Source organism: Pseudopodoces humilis, chromosome 18 (genome assembly GCF_049639895.1).
Source record: "Pseudopodoces humilis isolate 2021_Gansu_Grassland_sample_001 chromosome 18, ASM4963989v1, whole genome shotgun sequence".
Taxonomy (NCBI): Eukaryota; Metazoa; Chordata; class Aves; order Passeriformes; family Paridae; genus Pseudopodoces; species Pseudopodoces humilis.
The window spans coordinates 17,512,921-17,535,171 of record NC_142217.1 but is presented as its reverse complement, the minus strand read 5'-3'; the positions used below and the strand labels follow the sequence as shown (position 1 = coordinate 17,535,171).

The following is a 22,251-nucleotide window of genomic DNA, read 5'->3' as shown; positions in this document are numbered from 1 at the left end:
GCGGAGCGTGCCTGGGCTCGGTGCCCGGGCCGGGGCGTGCGGGGCTGTGCAGGGGCGGCTCCTCCTGCGGTGCAAGCGATCGGGAAGCGGAGGGGAGCCGGGGCAGGGAGGCCGATGGGCCCGCGGGGTCGGGGTGCGGAGCGCGGGGGGGGCGGAAGCCGCGTCCGGGACCCGCCCCGGCCCCGCTGACTCACGGCGGCCGCGCGGCCCGGCCCGGCCCGGCCGGGACATGAGCGGCCCTCGGGGGCTCCGCGGGGCTCGCCGGGGGCTCCTGCCGCCGCCGCTGCCGCTGCTCCTGCCGCTGCTCCTGCTGCTGCTCCCGCCGCCCCCGGCACAGGTACGGCCGCGCCGGGAGCGGGGGTGCGAGGGCGGAACCGGGAGGGGACAGCGCCGGGGAAAGGTCGGGGAACAGTTCGTGGTTCCCGCGTGGTTCCCGGTGTGAACCTGTGCTCGCCGTGCCCCGCGTGTCCTGCGGGAGAGCTCCGGCACACGACACCTGGTGCCCCGGGTGTGACAGCGCGGGTGGCACCGGGGAGCGGGGCTGGAGCCGCCCCTCGGGCCGGGGGAGTGCGGGGACACCCACCGGGGGTACGGGACACCCACCGGGGATACGGAACACCCACCGGGGGTACGGGACACCCACCGGGGGTACGGAACACCCACCGGGTGTACGGGACACCCACCGGGGGTACGGGACACCCACCGGGGGTACGGGACACCCACCGGGGGTACAGGGACACCCACCGGGGGTACGGAACACCCACCGGGTGTACGGGACACCCACCGGGGGTACGGGACACCCACCGGGGGTACGGAACACCCACCGGGGGTACAGGGACACCCACCGGGGGTACGGGACACCCACCGGGGGTACGGGACACCCACCGGGGGTACAGGGACACCCACCGGGGGTACGGGACACCCACCGGCGGTACGGGACACCCACCGGGGGTACGGGGCGCAGGTGCGGGGGTGCCCGCGGGGCCGGGATGCTGCCGGGGGTCCCGTGGCCGTAGGTGGGTGGCGTTGGCCGCTGTGCGATGGAGCCGGGCTGTCCCCCGGGCCCTGCGGCAGCCACAGCGGAGGCTGTTCCCCACCGTCACCCGGAGCCTGCCTGTGGCCGGCAGCTGAGTCCCCTGCCCTGGGTTCCCCCGGCCCGCTCCTGCCCGCGGAGCTGCTGCCTGTCAGGGAGGTGCCTTCGGAGCCGGATCCAGCTCCTGCAGCTGGTGGCGGTTCAAGTGGGTAGGCAGCGTGCCAGGGTCCAGAGTGGTGGGAACCTCGGGAAAGCTCGGCTCCTGGGAACAGCCCTTGGCGACAGCCACGCTGCTGGGCTGAGGCTGGCCCGAACGACTGCTGGGGCAGCCGTGGCTGGGACCGGGGGAGGGTGGCAGCTCCCAGGCATCCGGTGCTCCCAGTTCTGCCCATGGTGGTTTATGAGGAGCAGCCCAGACAGCCTGGCCTTTGCCCGAGTGCCCTGGAATCAAAACAGTTGCAGAAGGGATGGAAACCCCAGAGCATTGGGGAGGGAAGTGGTGAGCCCTGACAGCTGGGAGGGCTCTGCAGTCTCGGTTTCCCCCAGGCAGGTGGCCACACTGTAAGAGTGTCTGCATGTCCCAAGCGGGCTCAATCCCACCTGCATGGCCCTAGGGGCTGGGGGAACCATGGTGGGGAGCAGCCCCTTCCCTGCCTGCCCCACCATGTCCTCTGGGCAAAGCCAGAGCAGGGAAACTCACTCTGACCTCGCCTGAAAATTAAGCAAAAAAGAAGTGCAAATAAAAGAGCTGGGCTGGAGGTATACAGGCTGGTGTGAGGGGCATTGTGAGGGAGGGCATGTGTGCTTCTGTGCTTTGTTGCAGCTGAAGGAATCTCCCGGCCCCACCATGCCACAGCCAGTCTTGTACTGTCAGGTTCTGCTCTGCAAATGGTCTCAGACTCGTGTGTAGGCACTGGCTGGGCACAGGCTGCTGGCTGGTCCCTGCTCCAGAGCCTGGACAGGCTCCCGGGACAGGCTTTGCCAGCCCAGGCTCCCAGAGCAGTGAGGGGACTGAGGGGCTGGGCTGCAGGAGTGTGCTTGGGCCTCTCATGCTAATCTGTGACCAGCCAGTGGCTCAGGAGCTGCTGCCAAATCCCTGGCATCAGGGACTGCCAGAGCCATGTGGGTCCCGTGCTGTTTGCCCATCCCTGTTTGCCAACAGGGTGAGGCTGGCACATGTGGCACTGGCTGAGCTGGCACTCGCTGTGCGTATGCCATACGTGGAAGTAGCAGCTCCTCCTCCCAGGTGAATTTGCAATTACTTCCTCAATGTCAGGTAGCCGAAACCTGCAGCTCTGAAGGCCTAGGCAAGCAATCATCACTTCTCTGGCATGGAAAGTCACCAGGCTCGTTTGTTTCTGGAAGGAGCCGACAGTCGGGCTGCTCTTGTCACCTTTAGAAAGGCATCCAGGGTTGTGACTGGGAACAGCCACACTGCAGTTCATCCCACCTGGGGGAAAAATTCCTTCCAGGGAGAGGGGGAAGAAGGAAGGCTGCTCCAGCCCCAGGATGGCTCTGGTGGGATGTGAGCGGTGCTGTGGAGCCAGGGGCCGTAGGTGCAGGTGATGCAGGTCACTGAGGTGCAGCTGCCCCAGGAGCTGAGCTGTGCAGAGCACCTGGCTGGGGGTTGTTCCCAAGTCTGGCTGAGCTCTTGAGGATGGTGTGTCTGTCCTAGAGCCTCAAAGGCAGTGCCGTGACTGTCCCAGAAACGCTGCTCTTCATCTCCACACTGGATGGGAACCTCCATGCCGTCAGCAAGAGCACAGGGGAGATCAAGTGGACTCTGAAGGACGGTGAGTAGTGACTGGAGGGCATTTGCAGCCTGGCTCCTGGAGCATGTTTGGGGTTTGGGAATGCTCCCCTGGCCTGGCTCTTTCTGGATGGGCTGTGGGCTGCCTCCAGCCCTGGTGTGCGCTGCCAGCCCCAGCCTCAGCCCTTGTCCCAGCCCCAGGCACAGCCGAGCGTGGATGAACATCTGCCATTGGTGTCTCTTTTGGCTCTGGAAGGCAAACAGGCTGCATGGCTGGGGGGGTGACAGTGCCACGCTGGGTAAACAGTGGTGCTGTCCCACTCACAGGAGTGACGTGGTCTCTCTCTCTCTGTTTCAGATCCCATTCTGCAGGTGCCGGTGTATGTGGCAGAGTGAGTGTCATCCCCACAGGCAGCTGGGCAGTGCGGGAGGCTCCCTGATAGCTGATGGAGCAGCAGCAAGAAAGGGGAGCCACAGAGAAAAGAAATGCCCAGCCCGTGCCATGGCATCACCTTACCTTGGTGCTGGCACTTGGCACATGGTGATGAGGAGGAGCTGGCCCCTGCTGCGGAGCCGAGGCGCTCTCAGCTCGGCCACACACACCAGCATGGAGAGAAATAGAGGGAAATCCCCCTGAAAGCTCAGGGGCAGGCAGGACAGCAGGAGCTCCTTGAGACAGGCAGGCCATCCACCAGCCTGGTGGGTTGGCTCTGGGTGGCTTGGGGAGTGCCAGGACTGCCCAGAGTGGGAATTATCTCCTGCCAAATCCAGTGCTGCAGGTGTCTGGAAAGGTCAAGTCCTGCAGTGACTCACCCTGGAGCAAACTGCTAAAGAGGATTCTGCTGTGTAGCCTCTGTGTCCTTGGAGGTGCCCAGGGCTGGGGGTGGCTCACATTTTATCCTTCTCTCCTCCTTCCCAGGCCAGCATTCCTTCCAGACCCCAATGATGGCAGCTTGTATATCCTGGGAGGAAAGAACAAAGAAGGCTTGATGGTCAGTAGGGCTGTGGGGCTGTGGGCATCCTGTGACCCCTTGGGGTGCCCTGGGTGGGAGAGGTGCCCCGCACCTCTGGCCCTGCACCTGATCTGCTGCCTGTGTTGCAGAAGCTGCCGTTCACCATCCCAGAGCTGGTGCAGGCGTCGCCGTGCCGCAGCTCGGACGGGGTGCTCTACAGCGGTACGGAGCTCTGGGGGGACCGCGCTGACCGGGGTTCCCGCGGGCCATGGAGGGTGACAGGCAGCTCAGAAGAGCTCCTGGGGACAGGTGGGGCTGCGGGAACTTACAAAGAAGGCATTTTCCTTCTTAGGGAAGAAACAGGACACGTGGTTTGTTGTGGACCCCAAGTCAGGGGAGAAGCAGACCACCCTCTCCACAGAGGCTTGGGATGGTCTGTGCCCATCCAGCCCCTTGCTGTACATCGGACGGACCCGTAAGCCAGTGCCATGCCCCCATCAACCACCTGGTGCCAGGAATGGGTGCTGGAGGTGACCTCGTGCCCTGCTCCTGTCCCCAGAGTACATCATCACCATGTATGACACCAAGTCACGGGAACTGCGCTGGAACGCCACCTTCTCTGAGTACTCGGCCCCGCTCTGCGAGGAGTCCTACCACTACAGTGAGTGGAAGTGCAGCAGCCATGGGAGCCGTGGCAGTCATGGCACCCAGCTCCCCAGTGCCCTCTCACAGCAGGACTCTGGCTGTGCAGGGGTGACAGTGCCAGGGCCAGCAGGTCTCAGCCGTGCCCACTGCTGGGGAGAACAGGCAGCAGCCCATGGCCGGTGGCAGAACTGAGGGTGACCAGAGGAGACGCAGCCCAACTGCTGCATCCCTCATCCCCCTGGCTCTCCCCAGAAATGGCACACTTGGCCTCGAGTGGGGACGGGCTGGTGGTGACCCTGGACAAGGACAGCGGGGAGGTCCTGTGGGCGCAGAACTACGGCTCACCTGTGGTCGGCATCTACCTGTGGCACCAGGACAGCCTGCGCCGCCTCCCCCACCTCAACCTGGCCATGGAGACCCTGCGCTATCTGACCTTCCAGTCACAGGACATCCACGTGCTCAAGTGGAGCTACCAGTCCGTCAAGGACTTCGCCGCCACCAAGACGCAGCTGCTGTAGGTGGCTCCTGAGCGGTGGCAGCCGGTGGCATTCGTGTTCCCCGTGCTGGGCCGCCCGCCCCGTGAGGGATGGAAGGTGATGCTTGTCCTTGCCCCGCAGGCCAGCGCTCTACGTGGGGAAGCACGCGGCCGGTTTCTACGCCGTGACGTCCCTGGTGCACGGCAGCGTGGCGCTGGTGGTGAGTGTCCCGCTGCCCCCCGGGCTGAGCCGCCCTGGCCGCCTGGTGCCCCATGAGCTGCCATGTCCCCAGCCCCAGGGCATCACACTGGCCAGGATCGACGGCCCCACCACGGACGACGTGACCATGAGGGAGTCCGGGGAGTGTGAGATCATGCCCAGCACCAACGTCAAGTACCCGCAGGGCAGCATCACCTCACTTCACAACCAGTGGCTCCTCATAGGTGCGGACCCGCGCTAGGCACAGGCTCACCCGTGTCCAGCTCCCAGATGGTGCCCGGCAGGGAGCAGCCCGAGCTGCTGCTGTGCTTCAGGGGCAATAGCCCGAGCTGCTCTGCCCAGTGGATGAATGGCATTAACACTCAGTCACTCGGGCTGTGGTGACCCTGGCTTGGGACTCCTTTCAGCCCATCCTTGTCCCCTCCCCTGCAGTGACTGCTGAGCACCCTGTGTGTGGGTGGGCAGGGACCCCTTGAAGCAGGGCTCACAGTTATCCATGCTGGGGGTCCCATGTGAAGCCACGCCAGGAGAGCCTGGGCTGCTGGCAAGGGATGGATGCTGAAACCAAGAGGTGAATGGAGGGTTGTCTGTGTTCCCCTCCTCCCCAGGGCACCATGAGCTGCCTCCCGTGGTTCACACCACGATGCTGCGAGCTTTCCCAGAGAACCTGAGGAAAACCACGGAAACCATCATCCCCAGGGCTCCTCCCGCCAGGACCGTGTTCGACGATGTGAGTGGTGAAGGGTGCTGGGTCACTGAAGGGTCTGTGCTGCTTGGGCTGGGCAGTGGGTCCCCAGCATGGGATAGGACAGGAAGGAAGTCCCAAACCCAGTGCCCTGCGGTCTGTGCCCGTTGTGTCACCCTGCCCTGGGTGTGTGTTGCAGTTCCTGGCCCCGAGCAGCCCGGAGGAGCCAGCTGTGCGCAGCGAGGGGCAGCTCCAGCCGGACCCCACGCAGGGGGAGCAGCTGGAGGTGTACCCTGAGCCTGGCACCTGGGACCTGGCCATCGGCGTTGGCACAGCTCTGCTGGGCGGGGGAATCCTGGTCCTGCTGCTCACAGTGAGTGGTGGTGGAGGGAGAGGGACAGCAGAGCCGATGTCCCAGCGAGGCTCCAGGCGTGGGGCTGAGTATTCCCATGGTTTGTGTCCAGAAACTGCAGCGGCAGCATGTGGAGGAGCAGATACAGCTCCTGCAGCAGCAGCAGGAGATGCTGCACCCGGGCCGAGTCTCCAGGGAGGGCATCCCTGAGGAGCCCAGGGAGCTGGAGCTGAGCCAGGGAAGTGCAGCAGAGCTCTCACAGAGCTCCAGCCCCTCAGCCTGCCTGAAGGACCCGGCTAACGGGACAGTCAGCCCAGAGCCAGCTGTCCCAGTGGCTGCTGAAGGTGGGTGCAGGGGGAATGGGCAGCCTGTGGGGACACTTCTGTCCAGAGATGTCAGCACCCAGAGCAGGCGCAGGGATGCCTGCAGATGAGAGGGCTGCAGCCCACCTGGGATGGGAGGTGCCAGATCTGCTGCTGGATAAGCATGGGCTACATAAGAGTAGGGCCCAAGAAATGGCCAGATGAATAGAGAAACAGGTGTCCTCCATACAGAACTGACACTCAGAGGTTGGAAGATGGCTGTCTTCTGTCCCTTGCAGATGCAGAACCAGATCTGGTTGTAGTTGGGAAAGTTTCTTTTAACCCCAAAGATGTGCTGGGCCATGGAGCTGCAGGAACCTTTGTCTTCAGGTGTGTGACACTGGGTGCTTGTCCCTACTCTGCTCCCATTCTCCTTGGGAGCCACAGGGATCATGACAAGGCAGCCCTTGCCCAGGGTGGTGGCCACTTTTCAGGGACTTTTGAGAACAGCTCAACACCTTCAGCTTCTTCTGGTCCCCATCCCACCCATCCTGGAGCTGGGCTCGTGGCCCTCATTAACCAGGCACTGGGTACACAGGGCAGTCCTCCTTGCACCTTCTCCCTGCCTGCCTGCAGCTGCTCTGGCCCCTCGCACGGTTCCTGGCTGAGCCCCTTTTCCAGCACTGAACACACTAAAAAGTGAGGGTTGTCATTTTCCTACGAAATTGAGACTGTCCAGTTTCCAGCTTACACTGGGGAAGATCTCTTCCTGTCGGTGACGTGACAAGGCTTGGGGGTCAGAGCAGAGTGGTCGATGCTGAGGACGCTGTGGGTGAGCTCCAGCCTTGGCCGTGGCACACGGACACAGCGGGGACTCCCTGCACAGGGGGCAGTTTGAGGGCCGGAACGTGGCCGTGAAGCGTCTCCTGCCCGAGTGTGTCCACCTGCTTGACCGCGAGGTCCGGCTGCTCCGGGAGTCGGACGAGCACCCCCACGTCGTCCGCTACTTCTGCACGGAGAGGGACCGGCAGTTCCACTACATTGCCATCGAGCTGTGCTCCGCCACGCTGCAGGAGGTGAGCCCGGCACGGGGCTGCTGCCCGCTGGGAGCGAGCCTCGGGCACGGAGAGCCTCTGCAGGGGCTGTGCTCCATCACCTGCCGTCACGCTGGGTGGGGTGTCTCTCCGGCCAGCTTGCCTTTGCCCAGTAAATCGGGCTCAGTTCCTCTCCTTCCGTGTGGTTCCAGTACGTGGAGAGCCCTAGCTTTGACCGCCGGGGGCTGGACCCGGTGTCGGTGCTGCGTCAGACCATGTCCGGGCTGGCCCACCTGCACTCCCTCAGCATCGGTAAGGGCCAGCAGATCCCTTTCCAGCCTCTCCTCAGGGGATCACGCGGGGTTTGGGCAGCGTCTCCTGGGGTCTGGGCAGTAGCCTGGGGTTGGGGGTCAGCAGCACGTGGGGCTGTGGCAGAGCCCTGTTTGCTCCAGTGCTGCCAGGTGACACCACGCACTCTCACTCGCAGTGCACCGGGACCTGAAGCCCTGTAACATCCTCATCTCTGTCCCCAATCGCCACGGGCACATCCGCGCCGTCATCTCCGACTTCGGCCTTTGCAAGAAGCTTCATGGGGGACGACAGAGCTTCAGCCTCCGCTCTGGGATCCCCGGCACTGAGGGCTGGATCGCGCCCGAGGTGCTGCAGGAGGCCCCGAAGGAGAACCCTGTCAGTGAGCCGTGGCCACCCCTGCTCCTTGGGCCCCATGCTCCAGTGTCCCCCATGCTGGCAGTGGCCTCAGGTCACAATAAAGATGAGAGCTTCGTGAGCACAGGCACTGTGCTCCTTGCCAGGGCTGTCCCCATGCCTCTGCCCTTGGGGGACAGTGCCCAGCTGTGTTCAGCACAGGTGTCTCATTAGGCTCCAGTCCTCAGAAATTCGGGTGGGGAGTTTGGAGAGGCTGTGGGTTGCTGCCAAGATCACGCTTCTCTTCAGAACTGGGAATCTCATTCCCACTGGAAGCAGCTGCTGATCCTGGGTGGGGCTCGTGCTGGTGTCCGTGTGCCCCTGTGTGTCTGTTGGGCTGTGGAGTCCTGAATTCTGGCTGTGCCTCTGGAAACCTCTTCTCTGTTAGGGACCCGGTGTGATGGGGCTCCCTGGCTGCAGGTAGCAGAGCAGGAGCCCCAAGCGATGCATTTTAGAAAAGTGGGAGGTAAAGGTTCCCTCGCCCTTTGCCTGAGGGTCCCACGTGCCCCCGTGTTTTGCAGACCAGTGCTGTGGACATCTTCTCAGCTGGGTGCATCTTCTACTACGTGGTGTCGGGGGGACAGCATCCCTTTGGGGACAGCCTGCGGCGCCAGGCCAACATCCTGGCGGGCTCCTACCAGCTGAGCTGCCTGCAGGAGGAGGCTCACGGTGAGACAACACCACGGGGAGGCTCTGGGCTCAGGGGCAGCTCCCAGTCCTGGCACAGGGGCGACTTCTCTGCTGTTTTGTTTCACCCCCAGACAAACTCATTGCAAGGGAGCTGATTGTGGCAATGATCAACTCTGAGCCCCAGCGCCGGCCCTCGGCCCCCGTGGTCCTTGTGCATCCCTTTTTCTGGAGTCAGGAGAAGCAGCTGCAGTTCTTCCAGGTGAGCCTGTGCTGTCCCACCGGCAGTGAACACAGGTGTGCTCTGGAAACTGCTGGAAACTGCTGCATTTAGGGCACCATGTTCATTGTGAGCTACACTTAGCAGGGGTGAGGCATCCCTGGGTCTCTGTCCCACCTCCAGCAGAGCACAGGCAGTGCCATACCCACCCTGTCCCTGCTCTTGGGCACACAGGACGTCAGTGACCGTGTGGAGAAGGAGCCAGCTGAGGGGCGAATCGTCTCAGCCCTGGAGTCAGGGGGACGGGCGGTGGTGAGGACCAACTGGAGGATGCACATCTCCCTCCCACTGCAGATGGGTGAGCATGGAGGGCCAGGCTCATTGCTGGCTCCAGTGAAGCAGGTGGGGACTGTGGCTCCAAGGGCTGGTGCTTTTACTGGCCAGCAGGCACCTGCTGGTGCCCAGGAGCCAAAAAGCAGGGCAGGTAAAGGTGGCAGCCCTTCCTTGGGACACCACAGTGGGGCAGGGCTGGGGCTTGCACTACGGGGGCTGTGGCAGCCCCTCACCCTGGCTGTCCCACCTCACTCCGTGTCTCCTGCTGACCCCAGACCTGAGGAAGTTCCGCACCTACAAGGGAGGGTCAGTGCGTGACCTGCTGCGGGCCATGAGGAACAAGGTACGGCCACCCAGCTGCCCCGTGGCCCTGCCACCCCTGCTGTCCCCGTCCTCTCTCACCTCACCCTCTCTCCTGCAGAAGCACCACTACCACGAGCTGCCGGCCGATGTCCGGCTGGCGCTGGGCTCTGTCCCCGAGGGCTTCGTGCAGTACTTCACCTCCCGCTTCCCCCGGCTGCTGCTGCACACGCACAGGGCCATGCAGCTCTGTGCCCACGAGCGCATCTTCCACTGCTACTACAGCCAGGGCCCGAGGGGCGACGGCGCCTGAGCGGGCACAGCCGCGGCTGGAGGGCACAGCCACCGCTCCCGCCCGGGCCCTGCTCCGTGTCCTCCTGCCAGGGCCGGGCAGGGCCCAGCAGGCTGGGCACCAGAGATGGGCACAGGGCAGCAGAGATGGGCGCGGGGCAGCAGAGATGGGCACAGGGCAGCAGAGATGGGCACAGGGCAGCAGAGATGGGCACAGGGCACCAGAGATGGGCACAGGGCAGCAGAGATGGGCACAGGGCAGCAGAGACGGGCACAGGGCAGCAGAGATGGGCACGGGGCAGCAGAGATGGGCACGGGGCTGCACTGTGCTCTCACCTGGGCTTTCCTGAGGGACCCTCTGGGCAATCACCTTTGCAAACACAGTCGGACTGCAGTGTGAAGGCATTTGGGTCAGAAAACAAAGCCATCTCAGCTGGACACAGCGCTCGGAGAAATAAGAGCAAAACACGTTGTGTTTTCTCAAGCTGGCATCTGTCCTGGGGAGACAGTCACCAGGGACAGGGAGCTTTGTCCTGTGTGTTCTCTCCTGTGCCAGGGGCTGCCACTCCTTGAGCTGTGCCCAGTCCCCGGTCACAGGGAGCTGTGCTCAGCCCGGCCAGGCCGAGCAGCCCCACAATGGAGGTGCCAGTCTCAGCTGGGCTCAGAACAAGGGTTTCTCCCTTAGGGTCCCCAGCAGCCTGTACCTCTGCCAGGCCTGAGCCCCCGAGCAGGTGTACAGCACTCCAGGAGCACTTGTCTCTGGGCACAAAGGAGGGAATTCCTTTCCCCTAGGATCCTTCCCTCAAAGACAGGCCTATGCCTGCAGCTCCCCAGCCTCTCCTGCTGCCCAGGCTGGTGTCCCATGGGTGCTCTGGTTCATGGCATTCCCGTGGCCCTGGGTCCCTGTGAGCCAGCAAAGTTCCTCTGTGGAACAGCAATAATTTTGTACAGTCTGATTCCTGTATGTGCTGGGGTGTGGGATTTTGTTTCACAGGTAACAGGGTTTGTACCGGGTTTCTTTTCAGAATATATTTATACAAAATGTTATAAAAATTAAAAAATAAAAACTGAGAAGCTTGTCCTGCTTAAAAACAACTAGCCTGAGAGCACCAGTAGCTGCTGCCATGGAGCAGTGGTGGGAGAACAACAGAGGCAGGTCACTGGACTCCTGCAAGACTGCTGCCTGAGAGGCCTTGTGCTGATTCTTTAGCTGTAATTAGTCATGGAGCCAGGGAAGAGGCAAGCCCAGCCCAGGAGTGACGGTCAGAGGATGCCTCATTCAGAGGGGAAGCCAGAGCAGTGGTGCCTGCTCTCTCAGCAAGGCAAAGGAAACAGTGTGTATGCTGTGTCAAACAATCTTTATTCAAGTTATGCAATATACAAAAGTTGAGGTTTCATGGAGTTTCAGTATTAAAAGGCTGACTGCTCAATCTCCCCCCTGGGTTTGTTCAATACCTTACCTGAGCTCCCACCAGAGGAAACGAAGCCCAGAGCACGGGCACAGCCGTGAACAGACACCTCTCGTGACAGTTCTGCTCTCTCAAGAGCAGGCCCGGGCACCTCAAATGAGAGCGCTGGTTTGGAGCTGGGCTTTTGGCTTTGGGAAATTAGAAAAACAGACTAGGTAGGGAATTAAAAAATAGACTTTGTTAGGAGCGGGAAGCAAGAAACCTTTGGGCACCAGTCAGAGTGAACACCACCATTCAGCAGCAGGGGCTTCCTTGTGGCAATGAGCCCACACCCACGAGTGGGAACCCAGCTGGGCCCTGGGAGGGAAGCTCCCAGACCCCTCCCTCCATAGCTGGGCAGTTTGGCACGGATGTTGAGTCCAGCAAGAACAAGCTCTAAGTGGAAGATTTCATCCGGCCTGAGCCAGACTTGGAGCTGAGGAGCTTCTCCACCATGGTGCGGGCGTAGCGCAGGCGGCTGGCCAGCTCCCGGCAGCAGCCGTGCTCCTCGATCAGGCTCAGCTTGTACGTGCGGAAGTCCCGTTTCTCATCTATGTATGTGACAGCAGCCATAAGAGGGCACAGGATGACCTTGGTGTGGTCCTGGGGGGAGAGAACACACAGTCACTGAGCTCCTTGGGGCAGCATTTCCTCTGGATGAGCCATCTCGGCAGCACCCGGAGCGTGTGACAAGGTCCCTGCGTAGAATTCCTTCAGCAAAGGGCAAGAGCTGGCTGCAGCAGCCCACCTGCTGCTCCAGAGCACAGCCCCTCACTGTGAGGGGAGTCTGGGGGCCTCGGCCACCGGCACAGACAGCTCCCAGTGCTGGGCAAAGCCTTGGCTCAGGTCATCCCCTCCTGCCACCATCCAAACCAGAGGCTCTGCCCTGCAAACAGCCTCACCTGGAAGAAGTTGATCTGCACAGTGCCGTTGCTGAGGTGCAGGATGATGGCGCTGCGGGTCCGGAACCAGGTGCACAGGTAGGGCAATCGGGCCAGCTCGTCCCCTTCCCGTGGCGTGATGTTCGCCCCCGCCTTCAGCAAGTGCTCACTCATGTAATTCCGGAAGTACTTCAGTAGTGTTATCTGCAAAAGGGATGGGCTGTGAGGGGCTGAGGGTGACCCCAGGCAGAGAGGGGAGCACAGGGACTGCCATCACAGTCCCAGACCCTCCTTACATCTTTCAGAGCTTGAGCTGTCACTGCAAAAACTTGTGGAAATCCTCAAAGTTAACTGACACATCAGACTCGCTGTGCAGAACACTTTGGTACGTGCAAGTCACGTGAGCACTTGCATTTCTGTGAAACTGCTCATAAATGAGCCTCTCAGATAGCAGTTAGAGCTGCTAGCGTCTGTCCTTTGGACCACGTGTCACCAGCTAGAGGAAGCCTGCAAAGTGCCAGTGACCTCCAATTATAAATGTTTCTCTCTGGAACCAACCCTGCCACCAAAGCCTAAGGCTAGCAGGAGTGTCACCACCACCCAGCCAGGGCTCCTGTCCCCAGGACTGACCTTCTTATTGAGGGCAGAGGGGTAGGACCTCACAGTGAAGTAGGACTCAGTGTTGTTCTGCTCGATGTACTGCAGGTTGTCCCCGTCATTGTACATGATGAGACGAGTGGAGTCATTGAAGAGAACCCCAACGCTGTTGTCACAGAGCTGGTAACCTGCCCAGAAGGGACCCCATGAGGCCTCCAATCTCAGGGGACCATCAGCAGTGGGAAGTACCAAGGCAGATGGTTTATCACCCAGGGACTCCCTAACAGCCACCCCACCAAGTCTCTGCCAGGTCTCCTCTTTGGGGAGGTCTGAATGGCACTTTTCGACCTCTGCATTTGTCATCTCCCTTATTGCACTGCTGCTGCAGAAACAGCCTCTGCTGCCACCGTGGGTCCCTGTGCAGGCTGGGGAGAGCTTGGCCACCTCATGCACAGGTACCATTGTCCACCTTAAAGTAGCCAGGCCTGATGGTCAGTGACCACTGCTCTGGATTCCCAGGGTATTTGGTAAGATTCCCAGCAGTGGTCTTGGACAGACACACTGGAATATGGTGATTAAAAACCCAGACTAGGAAATGCCCCAAATCCAGGCTTCTCCCAGCCCCCCCAGACACCAGCAAAGCCTGAAGCTCTGCCACCTGTAGTATTTACCAAGTCCATATTTATCCGAGTAGTCCACCCATTTGCTAACCCAGAAGATGGGAATGCAAGCTGGGTCCTCAGCTTCCTCTGCAGGAAGAAAGCAGCTTGTTAGAGACATTTCCCACAGCCTGTGCTCCCCATGAGGCCCACGGGCTGCCCCAGGCTCACCTTGCCTCACTGCTACTCTCTCGGAGGGCTTGGCTGTGTTGACTGCAGTCAGCTGCTGCAACATGTCAGCCAAGTGGCAAGTGACAGCATCTCCCATCTCCCGCAGCCCCGCCGCTTCCTCCTTGTCCGGCAAGGGCTCCTGGGCAGGGCTGTCCAGTCCTGGGCAACAGAGAGAATACTGTGAGCTGTGACCAGGGAAGGCTTCCAAAGGCACCACTTACACCCTACCCCAGGTATAGAAAACACCTGACAGAGAACGGATCAGGTTGGAAGGGACCGTGGTGGGACACGTGGTCCCACTTCCCTGCTCCAGCAGGGTAATTCCAGAGAACACGGCACAGGATGTGTCCAGAGGATTCTGGAATTATCTCCAGTGAGGGAGACTCCACATAGCCTTTCTAGGCAATCTGTTCAGTGCTCGGGCACTGCACAGTAAAGAAGATCTTCCTCACATTCTGGTGGAACTTCCCAGGCATCAGTTTGAGCCCATTACAGAGCTGAATGCAGGGCTTTGTCCTGGGCAGAGCAAGGGGAGCCACCTCACCCACAAAACGCTCTGAGTTTCCAGGATCAGGAGACGATGTGAGGGAGGCACACTGAAGGTTGTGGATGCTGCTGGAGGCCAGGCAGGCTCTGTCCAGCCCTGCAGCCCAGCCTCACTGGGCACTCACACCCACCTTTATTGAGCGCCGTCAGCGGCTTCCGCCCGCCGAGCTCCATCCCGCTGGGAGCCAGGGAGAAGCGGGGCGCGATGGTGAGGCAGCTGGTGGGCAGGCGGCTGGGGAGGTACCCCGAGGTGAAGAACTCGTCGTTCAGCAGCTCATCGATGGTCGGGCGCGTGGCAGGGTCAGACCTCAGCATCTTCTGGATGAGGTTTGCGGCCACAGGGTTGATGTGCTGAGGGACAGGTGGAGTTTAGAGACAGGTCAGGGGACAGTGAGCACTAATGACAAACAAACAGGGTTTACAACCCAGGGAAGCTCCCTTGGAGCAGAGCTCCAGTGCTGCATCAGGCAAGCAGGACACAAGCCTGAGGAAGCAGAATTGGGTAGCACAGAGAACTGGCTCCTAACAGCACCCAAAGCCTGATGTCAAATGCAGCAGGAGGCTGAACAAGCACCACTGTGAGCCAAACAGATCCTCCACAGGAAGCAGCATACCTTGGGAATGGTGTACTCATTCTTCTTGATCCGGATGTATGTATCCTTTAGACAAGAAGTCTCAAAAGGTGGTTTCCCCACCAGAAGAGTGTACCTGGACATTCCCAGACAAAAGGGTGTCAGTTTTGCAAAAGAGACTCGGATTATGCATAGAAGTGAACATGTCCTAAGCACACCCAGGGGCTTTCCTGGCAGAGGGAACACACTTAGCATTAGACACACTGACAGCTATGTGTACTGTGCCTGGATCCTGCCCCCTGGAAAGGGAAGCTGGGGTTTAGCACCCTGTAGGGAAAAGTTTCAGCTAGGGAAGGTCAGGAACTGCCTGGTAGCAATACTCAGCACTGTGGGGATAGTGACCTGGAGCTTTGGGTCACACTGAAGCTCAGAGGGATCAAGGAGACCAGAACCACAGGGACTGCCTCTCCCCTTGGCCTCTGAAAGGCAATTTGACTCACATGATGCAGCCAATGGACCAGACATCCACCTCAAAGCTGTGCCCCTTCTTGCCCAGCACTTCTGGGGCGATGTAGTTGGGCGTCCCACACAGGGTCTTCTTGCGCTCCCCATCGTACTCTACCTTGGTGGCCAGCCCAAAGTCACCTGGAGGGACAGGGACACGGGATATAATCAAGATACCCCGGCTGGCTGGTCCCCGAGCTGGGGTCCTTCTGCCACTTACCGATCTTCACCTCCATGTCGTCGCTGAGGAAGAGGTTGCCCAGCTTGAGGTCGCGGTGGATGACGCGGTGGCTGTGCAGGTACTGGCAGCCCAGAATGGTCTGGCGGAGGTAATACCGCACTTCGGGCTCGCTCAGCGCCTTCCGCCGCTTGTGCAGCTCCAGCAGCGACTGTGGGGGGCGATCGGTCAGTACGGGGCGGGGGTTGTGCGGCAGGACGCGGGGAAGGGGACGGGCAGTACCCGGGGGACACGGACACCCGCCCCCGGCCCCTCACCCTGCGGCGGCAGAGCTCCAGCACGACGTAGACAAAGTCGTCGTCCTCGAAGAAGCCCTGAAAGCCGACGACGTGGCGGTGGGAGAGGCTGCGGTGGATGGCGATCTCCATGGACATCTTCTCCTTCTGGTGCGGCTTCACCAGCAGCGACTTGGGCACCACCTTCCCCGCGAACACCTCCCGGCTCTCGGCTTCGGCCAGCTCGTAACACCGCGCGAAGCCGCCCTTGCCCAGGAACCGCCCGCGCACGAAGCTGCGCCGGGTGCGCGGGTCCACGAGCACCTTCGGCACCTCCTTCCCCGCCGCCGCCGCCGCCGCCCGGGCCGGCTCTGCGCGGGCCGGCTCCGCCCGGGCCGGAGCCGCCGCCGGCCGCGCCGCCTTCCCGGCCGCTGCGCTCATGCTGTGCCCGCGCGGGGCTGCGCCGGGGAAGCGCCGGGTGCCGGCTCCCTGCACCAAAGCAGCGGCGGGTGCCGGTCCCTGTACGGAAGCAGCGGCGGGTGCCCGGTCCCTGTGCCGAAGCAGCAGCAGCAGCGGCGGGTGCCGGTCCCTGTACGGAAGCAGCGGCGGTGCCGGCCCCTGTGCCGAAGCAGCAGCAGCGGCGGTGCGGTGCGGTACCGTGCCGTGCCTGGCGGTGCCGTGCCGGGCTGGGCTGGGCTGGGCCGGGCTCGGTCGCTCGCTCGGGCCGCGATTCAAAGGCGGCGCCGGGGCCGTTACCGCGCGCGGCCGCTCCCCATTGGCCGCACGATTTAAAATCCACGCGGCGCGCGGGGCACCATGGGAGCTGGGAGGGGCCACGCGCTGCGGGGGCGGGGCCAGGCGCGCTCGGACACGCCCCCTACCGCGCGCGCCTCTCTGCGCCTGCGCCGGCGGCCGTTGGCTGCGGCCGCGCGCGCTCCCGCCGGGCCGACACGCGCCGGGCGCGCTCCCGCTGCCGCTGCCGCGCCCGGGACGAGCGCGGCCCCGCGGGACCCCGAGCGCGGGCACGACGCGCTCCGTCATGGACATTCCCTTGGGATTTCGCCGGGAACGGCACTGCGGCGGCACCGCCCGCTCCCCGAGGCTTCCATGTGCTGCCGGTTCCCAGCGGGATTCCCGCGGGTGCCCAAGAACCGGACCTTGGGCCGGTTTTATAACGTACACGCGGCCACCCCTGCTGCCCCTCGGGTGTCAGTGTGGCTGTTCTGAGGGGCTGTCCCTAACCTCAGTGCCCCTCTGCCCTCGCACCCCACGGACACGCTGTCCCCTGCCCCAGGCTCTCCTGACCCCAAAGAGAAGTGACCGTGGGATGGTGCCATGCCTTAACTCCAACACCAATGCAAAACAACCCAAAAGCACACAGCAGCAGCTCAGCCCAGGCACCTGCGCTGCTTCCTGGCATGCACAGTCCCTTGGGCTGAGGGAATTAGCATCGTTTGGCCTCCTTTCCCCAGCAAAGCACAGATGTTAGTGGACAGCATACACCATGCTTTTGCCCGGTGGGTTGAGCCTCACCCACAGGCACGTGTCATCCGTGCCAGGGTGTCCTGGAGAGCGCACGGACAGAGCCAGGAGCCCTGCAGGCCACCACAGCCACCGTTCAGGTGCCATTCCTGCCCTAGAGTTGGATCATCTCCGGAGGTTCTGCTCCCCACAAAGCAGGCACGGTCCCACACGGTCTCTCCCCCTGAGAGACCTTCCCACACAGCCCCTCACTCCTCACACCGAGCCATCAGCACCTGGCCCTGCGGCACAGGCAGGCAGGGATGTGCTCCCAGGGACCCTGAGCATCCTCAAACCCAGCAGCACACCCTGCCCGTCCTGGTCAGCAACACGGAGCAAAGCACACAGGGGATCAATGAAGCAACACAGCAACTTGGGGTAGAAGTGCTCAGTGTTTGTACAAGATTCCTGACAGAAGGCATTCCCCTCCCTGCAGGATATGCTTCCCCACTCCTGCAGCTCCTCTGGCTACAGGCACAGCCTCCTGTGTCATTTTGCTGCAGCACGCTGGACGGCAGGCTGCCTGCAGAGCTGGGGCTCCCCACGCTGCAGCCCACTGACACTCCATCTTCCCAGAACTGGCAGCGGCGGAGAGGTGAGCCCAGGTCAGAGGGATGCTTCAGAGGCAGGAGGAGAAAGTGGCCAGTGTAAGGAATTTTAACAATGCTGGGAGTTAGGGATCTTCAGTGGTGGCTTGGTTTTAGGCCCTGGCAGAGGCCACCTTAACAGAGACAACAAAAGAGGTTTTAATTAAGGCAGAAGAGTCAGCTCAGACAACGAGAAGGAAGAGCAGGCCAAGAAACATGTAATTGCAGTGACATATCCCTTCATGCATTACAGCTCTGCTCTCAGGTGATTGTGGAAATTCATCACTCAGACTTTTCCAGCTGCTATCCCACTCCCAAGCTCATATCCCTCCTCCCACTCCTCTCCCTGCTGCTGTGGCTGCTGATCAAGCGATCCCAGTGAAACACACAATGTGGTGTTAAAACTTGGAGGAGACAACACAGCAACACAGCACAGACACCCCACTCCTGCCAGACACTGCCAGAGACACCCTGGAGCAAAGCAGTGCTCTGAACTCCTGACTTGCAGGAAATCTCACAAGAAACCCCAAACCTGTCAAGTCTGTGACTGGAGGCCTCTCCAGCCCCTCAGAGGGAAGAAGCAGCTGTTTCACACTGTACTACACATTTTTAATGCACAGGACAGCCAGAATAGCCTGTAGCACTCATAGAACAACTGTGGTTCATGCCCAGGCACAGCAGGAACTTCAATCTAGTTTGGTTTGAAGAGTCACGAGTCACTTGAACAACTGAAGAGGCTTTAATTTATGTACAGTAAAAATACAAACCAGTCAGTGGTTTTACATGTGATGTACAGCAGCTACTACACAGTTAGTACTCATACAACTATTTGCTATTAAGGTGTATCAGCATTTGCTACACAGATCAGCTGAGGCTCCAGGGCTGCTCATCCACAGCCACACACCTACCACACACCTAATACGTGTTCTGGCCCCAGCTGCTACACTACAACATGCAGGAGCCCCAGTTTAAAACCTAGAGCAGGACTATGCTAAGCTTTAACAGAGCACAGCTAGAGCAGGCAGACTGCTGTGCAGCCAGCTGTCTGTACTCAGGTACGCAAGCATCAAATGACTCCAACTTTCAGAGCTGCTCTCAGCAAGAACTATTCCTGCTCTACTACATGTCCAAAATGAAATCTTCACTCTTTCTAAGAAGTTTGACTGTCATTCTTAAGTTTCATAATTCAGAAAAGCACCAAAGAGCTTTCTGCAAATACAGACACTGGGTAGTAAATGGGCACAGTTGCAGCATTCTCTCACTTTTAATTACCCACTTTCTGCTGCACTGAATTCTGTGAGTGACATGGCAATCCTCTTTTCTAAGGCCTTTAGCTCTTTAAGGTCTGTGATATTCAGTAAGTGGCACTGACCCCAAGAACACTAGCCCTGAGGGGTGAGAGCACAGGACTGAGGTCAGTGTGCTTCAGGAGCTAAAAGCTAAGAAACATCCTGTCAAGCACAGAAAGACAGGTGTCAGTGTCAGCTAAAACCCCTAAAACCAACAGCAGGATGATGAACCCCTGAAGAGAATCCCAGGGAGGAAAGGAAGAGGCCACACAGCTCAGCCTGCTGGCCCATGGGCAGCAAGTATTGTGCCAAAGGGAAGGCCTGGGTCTAATGAACCCTGGTAAGTGCCCACAGCACAGCCAGAACAGCCCTGCTGGGATGGAATCTGCTCCTAGCAAACCTTAGCCTAGCTTTGGGTTAGGACAGAGCTGAGCAGACAGGCTGAGGCTGCAGAGCACGTGTCAGCTCTGCCTCATTCCCCAGCTGCTGCCCCAAGGCAGGTGTTTCAGCTTTCCCAGCTCCAGAACATTCAGTGGCACAATTCAGACAACGTGGAATGGAGTACACTGGATGAGCATACAAAGGCTGAACAGGACACAGCAGCTTTCACAAGGGACTGCTTGGCCAGGCTGAGGCACACGCACAGGAGTGCTCAGGAGAGCTCTGGCCTCACTGGACAAAACCCCTCTCCCCACCCCAGAATGCTCCTGTGTGCCTGAAACGTGGGAAATGGGCTACTAGACCTGAGTGAGTGGCAAGAACTTCTGGTAATAGCTCTTGGTAACGTCAATCATGAGTTCCTGGGTGCATTCCGGGAGCTCCCCGGAGAAGAGTCCTGGAAGAAGAACAACAGTATGGCCATCAGTCATCGTGTACCATGCACTAAAACAGGGAGTTTCACAAGTTAAAACTGGCACTTTTCAGTGCACCAAGTGCCTGATACCTTTACTTTTGGGCACTAAATGTTAACGGGCACCTTTGTTATAGAGATCCCATTTAAAACAAGAATATCCATGTTATCTGCACTTTTGTGCAAGGCAAGATAGAGGGAGCATACCTGGGCAGCCCGAGAAGACAGTGAAAGGTGGAACTACGGTTTCAGGAGGAAGTACTGTGTTGTCTAAGATTTTGCAGCAGTCTTTCAAAACACATCTACGTCCCTAAAACAGAGAACAGGAAAAGTTTATATTTACAACACTATAAACATGAGATTTTCTTACTGATATGTTACCTAAGCCTCAAGAAGATTAACTGCTCAAAACATATTCTTTATAAGAGATCACAGAAATAAATCTTTACCCTGATTGAATGCTCCTCCCAACAGAATTAACTTTTCTTTTTGAGGAAAAATGTCTGCTTGCTTTCAACTAGCACAGGTACAACTGCACATTAACATGTCAATGTTCAAACTGGCACCAAAAACCAGAGTCAAGCAGTACCAGCAAGGCCTTCTCTACCTCAGCACACAGTAGCCTTGACTGTTTGGTCTTATTTACACAGAAACACAATTCCACTTGTACTCTGTGGCCAGGCTGCCTTCCCCAGGCAATCCCATTAGCTACAGGGACAACACTGTTGGGATGGATTTTCCAGCCAGCAGCAGCTGTCCTCAGAAAAGTAAAGCTGAAGGCTCAGCTTCCTGCAGAGAAGGAAGAGGAGCAGCAAGGAAGAGCAGAGAGGTGATCCTGCTCCAGCCAGCTGGTGCAGACACCGCTCACCTGCTGTCACAAGGCCTCAGCAGCAGCCAGGAGTTTACAGAAAATACAGAAATGGCACTCACAATGACACAGTTCTTGCCTATGTGCACATAGGAGCCGATCTGGGCCGCGTTGACAACGCAGTCCTCTTCTATGAAGACATGGTCACCAATGTGCAGAGGGAAGAAAGCCACCCTGCAACAGGAGAGTATTTGTGTCCAACAAACAAACTGACACTTTGACCCAAAATCACCCTGTAGAGCCTCCTGTCTCCAGATGGATTAACACACGTGGATCCGCTGCTAAGGGAGACAGAAAAGATTCTGGATTTCTCCTCTCTAAAGGATGGCCCAAATGAGAAGGAAGATGTTGTGAATAAACACACAAAAGTGAAACATGCTCTTCACTTTGCTATTCTAATCTATCCCTTTCCATCCAACACTCTGATGGGAACACCAGCCCTCAAGGCACAGCTCAGCATCTGAGGAAAAAGTAGGTTTGATAGATGCATTTCTGCTAAGTGCTGCAAAATGAACAGAGTTCTCAGAACACAAGACTCCATCAAGTTGACAGATTTTTTTAGGTATCTCCCTAAAGGAAGGAGCCTCTTACCCTTTACTGAACTTCTTGAAGGGGGGCCTGATGACGCTGCGACTCTTGACCACACAGTGCCGTCCCACCCGCACGTTCGCCAGGTCACCACGGATGATGCAGTCGTTCATAACTATTGTCTGCAGAAGGACAGACAGGTAAACCCGCTCCCTTTGGTACTTGTGCTGGCAGTTATTACACAAACTCATGCCGAGGTCTGGTCACCTTCGCAAGATTATCTTACTTAGGGACGATTCTTACAGTCAAAGGAAAAGTGACAACAAAGCAAAAGTACAGGAGGTTGGTAGCACCAGTTGTGCTCCTGGTGGTGCCAGCGAGCATTACAGAGCCAGGTTTAGGCACAGAGCAGAACGGTGCTGCTCCGGGGATGAAAGCAGCGGGGGCTGCTCGCAGCAGGTCAGTGATGCTGCGGGATGGCAGCGCCGGGTACCGCGGGCAGGGCACGGGGGACCGCCCGGGGACACGGCAGCCGCGGCCCGGCGCTCACCTTGCCGTTGAGGACGATGTTCTGGCTGCCGCACAGCACGGACTGCCGGCTCACCTTGTTGCCTGAGGCCTGCGGGGAGAACGGGCGGTCACGGCGGATGTCCCGGGCCCCGCAGCGCCCCGGCGAGCCCGGCCCGGCCCCGCGGCCCCCCGCTCCCCGCGGCCCCCCGCTCCCCGCGGCCCCGCACCGTCTCGATGTACTCGGACTTGTTGTAGAGCATCTCGCCGAGCTCCATGGCCGCTCCGCCCGGTCCCGCCCGGCCCGGCCCCGTTTCCGCCGCGTCACCTCCGCCGCGCCCGGCC

The 22,251-nt window shown here is 59.8% G+C and overlaps 3 protein-coding genes across 5 annotated transcripts; 1 reads left to right on the top strand and 2 right to left on the bottom strand.

The window, feature by feature from the left end:
• The first annotated feature begins 208 nt into the window (after window positions 1–208).
• On the top strand, window positions 209–11,115 carry ERN2 (endoplasmic reticulum to nucleus signaling 2). Of its 3 annotated transcripts, none has more exons than XM_088064007.1 (22): window positions 209–337; window positions 2,709–2,826; window positions 3,142–3,175; window positions 3,703–3,775; window positions 3,886–3,958; window positions 4,089–4,211; window positions 4,296–4,397; window positions 4,634–4,895; window positions 4,999–5,077; window positions 5,156–5,300; window positions 5,685–5,806; window positions 5,961–6,134; window positions 6,226–6,457; window positions 6,715–6,805; window positions 7,302–7,491; window positions 7,662–7,761; window positions 7,937–8,136; window positions 8,676–8,823; window positions 8,916–9,043; window positions 9,236–9,359; window positions 9,610–9,677; window positions 9,756–11,115. In XM_088064007.1, the coding sequence occupies exons 1-22, from the start codon at window positions 230–232 to the stop codon at window positions 9,945–9,947; spliced, it is 2,886 nt and encodes a 961-aa protein (XP_087920133.1). In that variant the 5' UTR covers window positions 209–229; the 3' UTR covers window positions 9,948–11,115. The 3 variants fall into 3 exon arrangements, 2 of the variants coding, with proteins under 2 accessions (XP_087920133.1, XP_014108273.2); XM_014252798.2 differs by having other exon boundaries at window positions 5,150–5,300; XR_015774084.1 differs by lacking the exons at window positions 8,916–9,043; window positions 9,236–9,359; window positions 9,610–9,677; window positions 9,756–11,115 and having other exon boundaries at window positions 5,150–5,300; window positions 7,937–8,574; window positions 8,676–8,749.
• A 149-nt stretch (window positions 11,116–11,264) lies between these two features.
• On the bottom strand, window positions 11,265–16,197 carry PLK1 (polo like kinase 1). Its single transcript, XM_005523107.3, has 10 exons — window positions 15,799–16,197; window positions 15,524–15,692; window positions 15,300–15,444; window positions 14,842–14,935; window positions 14,359–14,578; window positions 13,682–13,840; window positions 13,523–13,600; window positions 12,885–13,039; window positions 12,276–12,458; window positions 11,265–11,976 (listed from the first exon to the last, which is right to left on the bottom strand). Exons 1-10 carry the CDS (start codon window positions 16,195–16,197, stop codon window positions 11,770–11,772), a joined length of 1,809 nt encoding a protein of 602 aa, XP_005523164.2. The 3' UTR covers window positions 11,265–11,769.
• A 1,453-nt stretch (window positions 16,198–17,650) lies between these two features.
• On the bottom strand, window positions 17,651–22,213 carry DCTN5 (dynactin subunit 5). The gene is made up of 7 exons (XM_005523106.2): window positions 22,137–22,213; window positions 21,950–22,018; window positions 21,463–21,581; window positions 20,934–21,045; window positions 20,211–20,313; window positions 19,897–19,988; window positions 17,651–17,998 (listed from the first exon to the last, which is right to left on the bottom strand). The coding sequence occupies exons 1-7, from the start codon at window positions 22,182–22,184 to the stop codon at window positions 17,978–17,980; spliced, it is 564 nt and encodes a 187-aa protein (XP_005523163.1). The 5' UTR covers window positions 22,185–22,213; the 3' UTR covers window positions 17,651–17,977.
• Window positions 22,214–22,251: the final 38 nt, after the last annotated feature.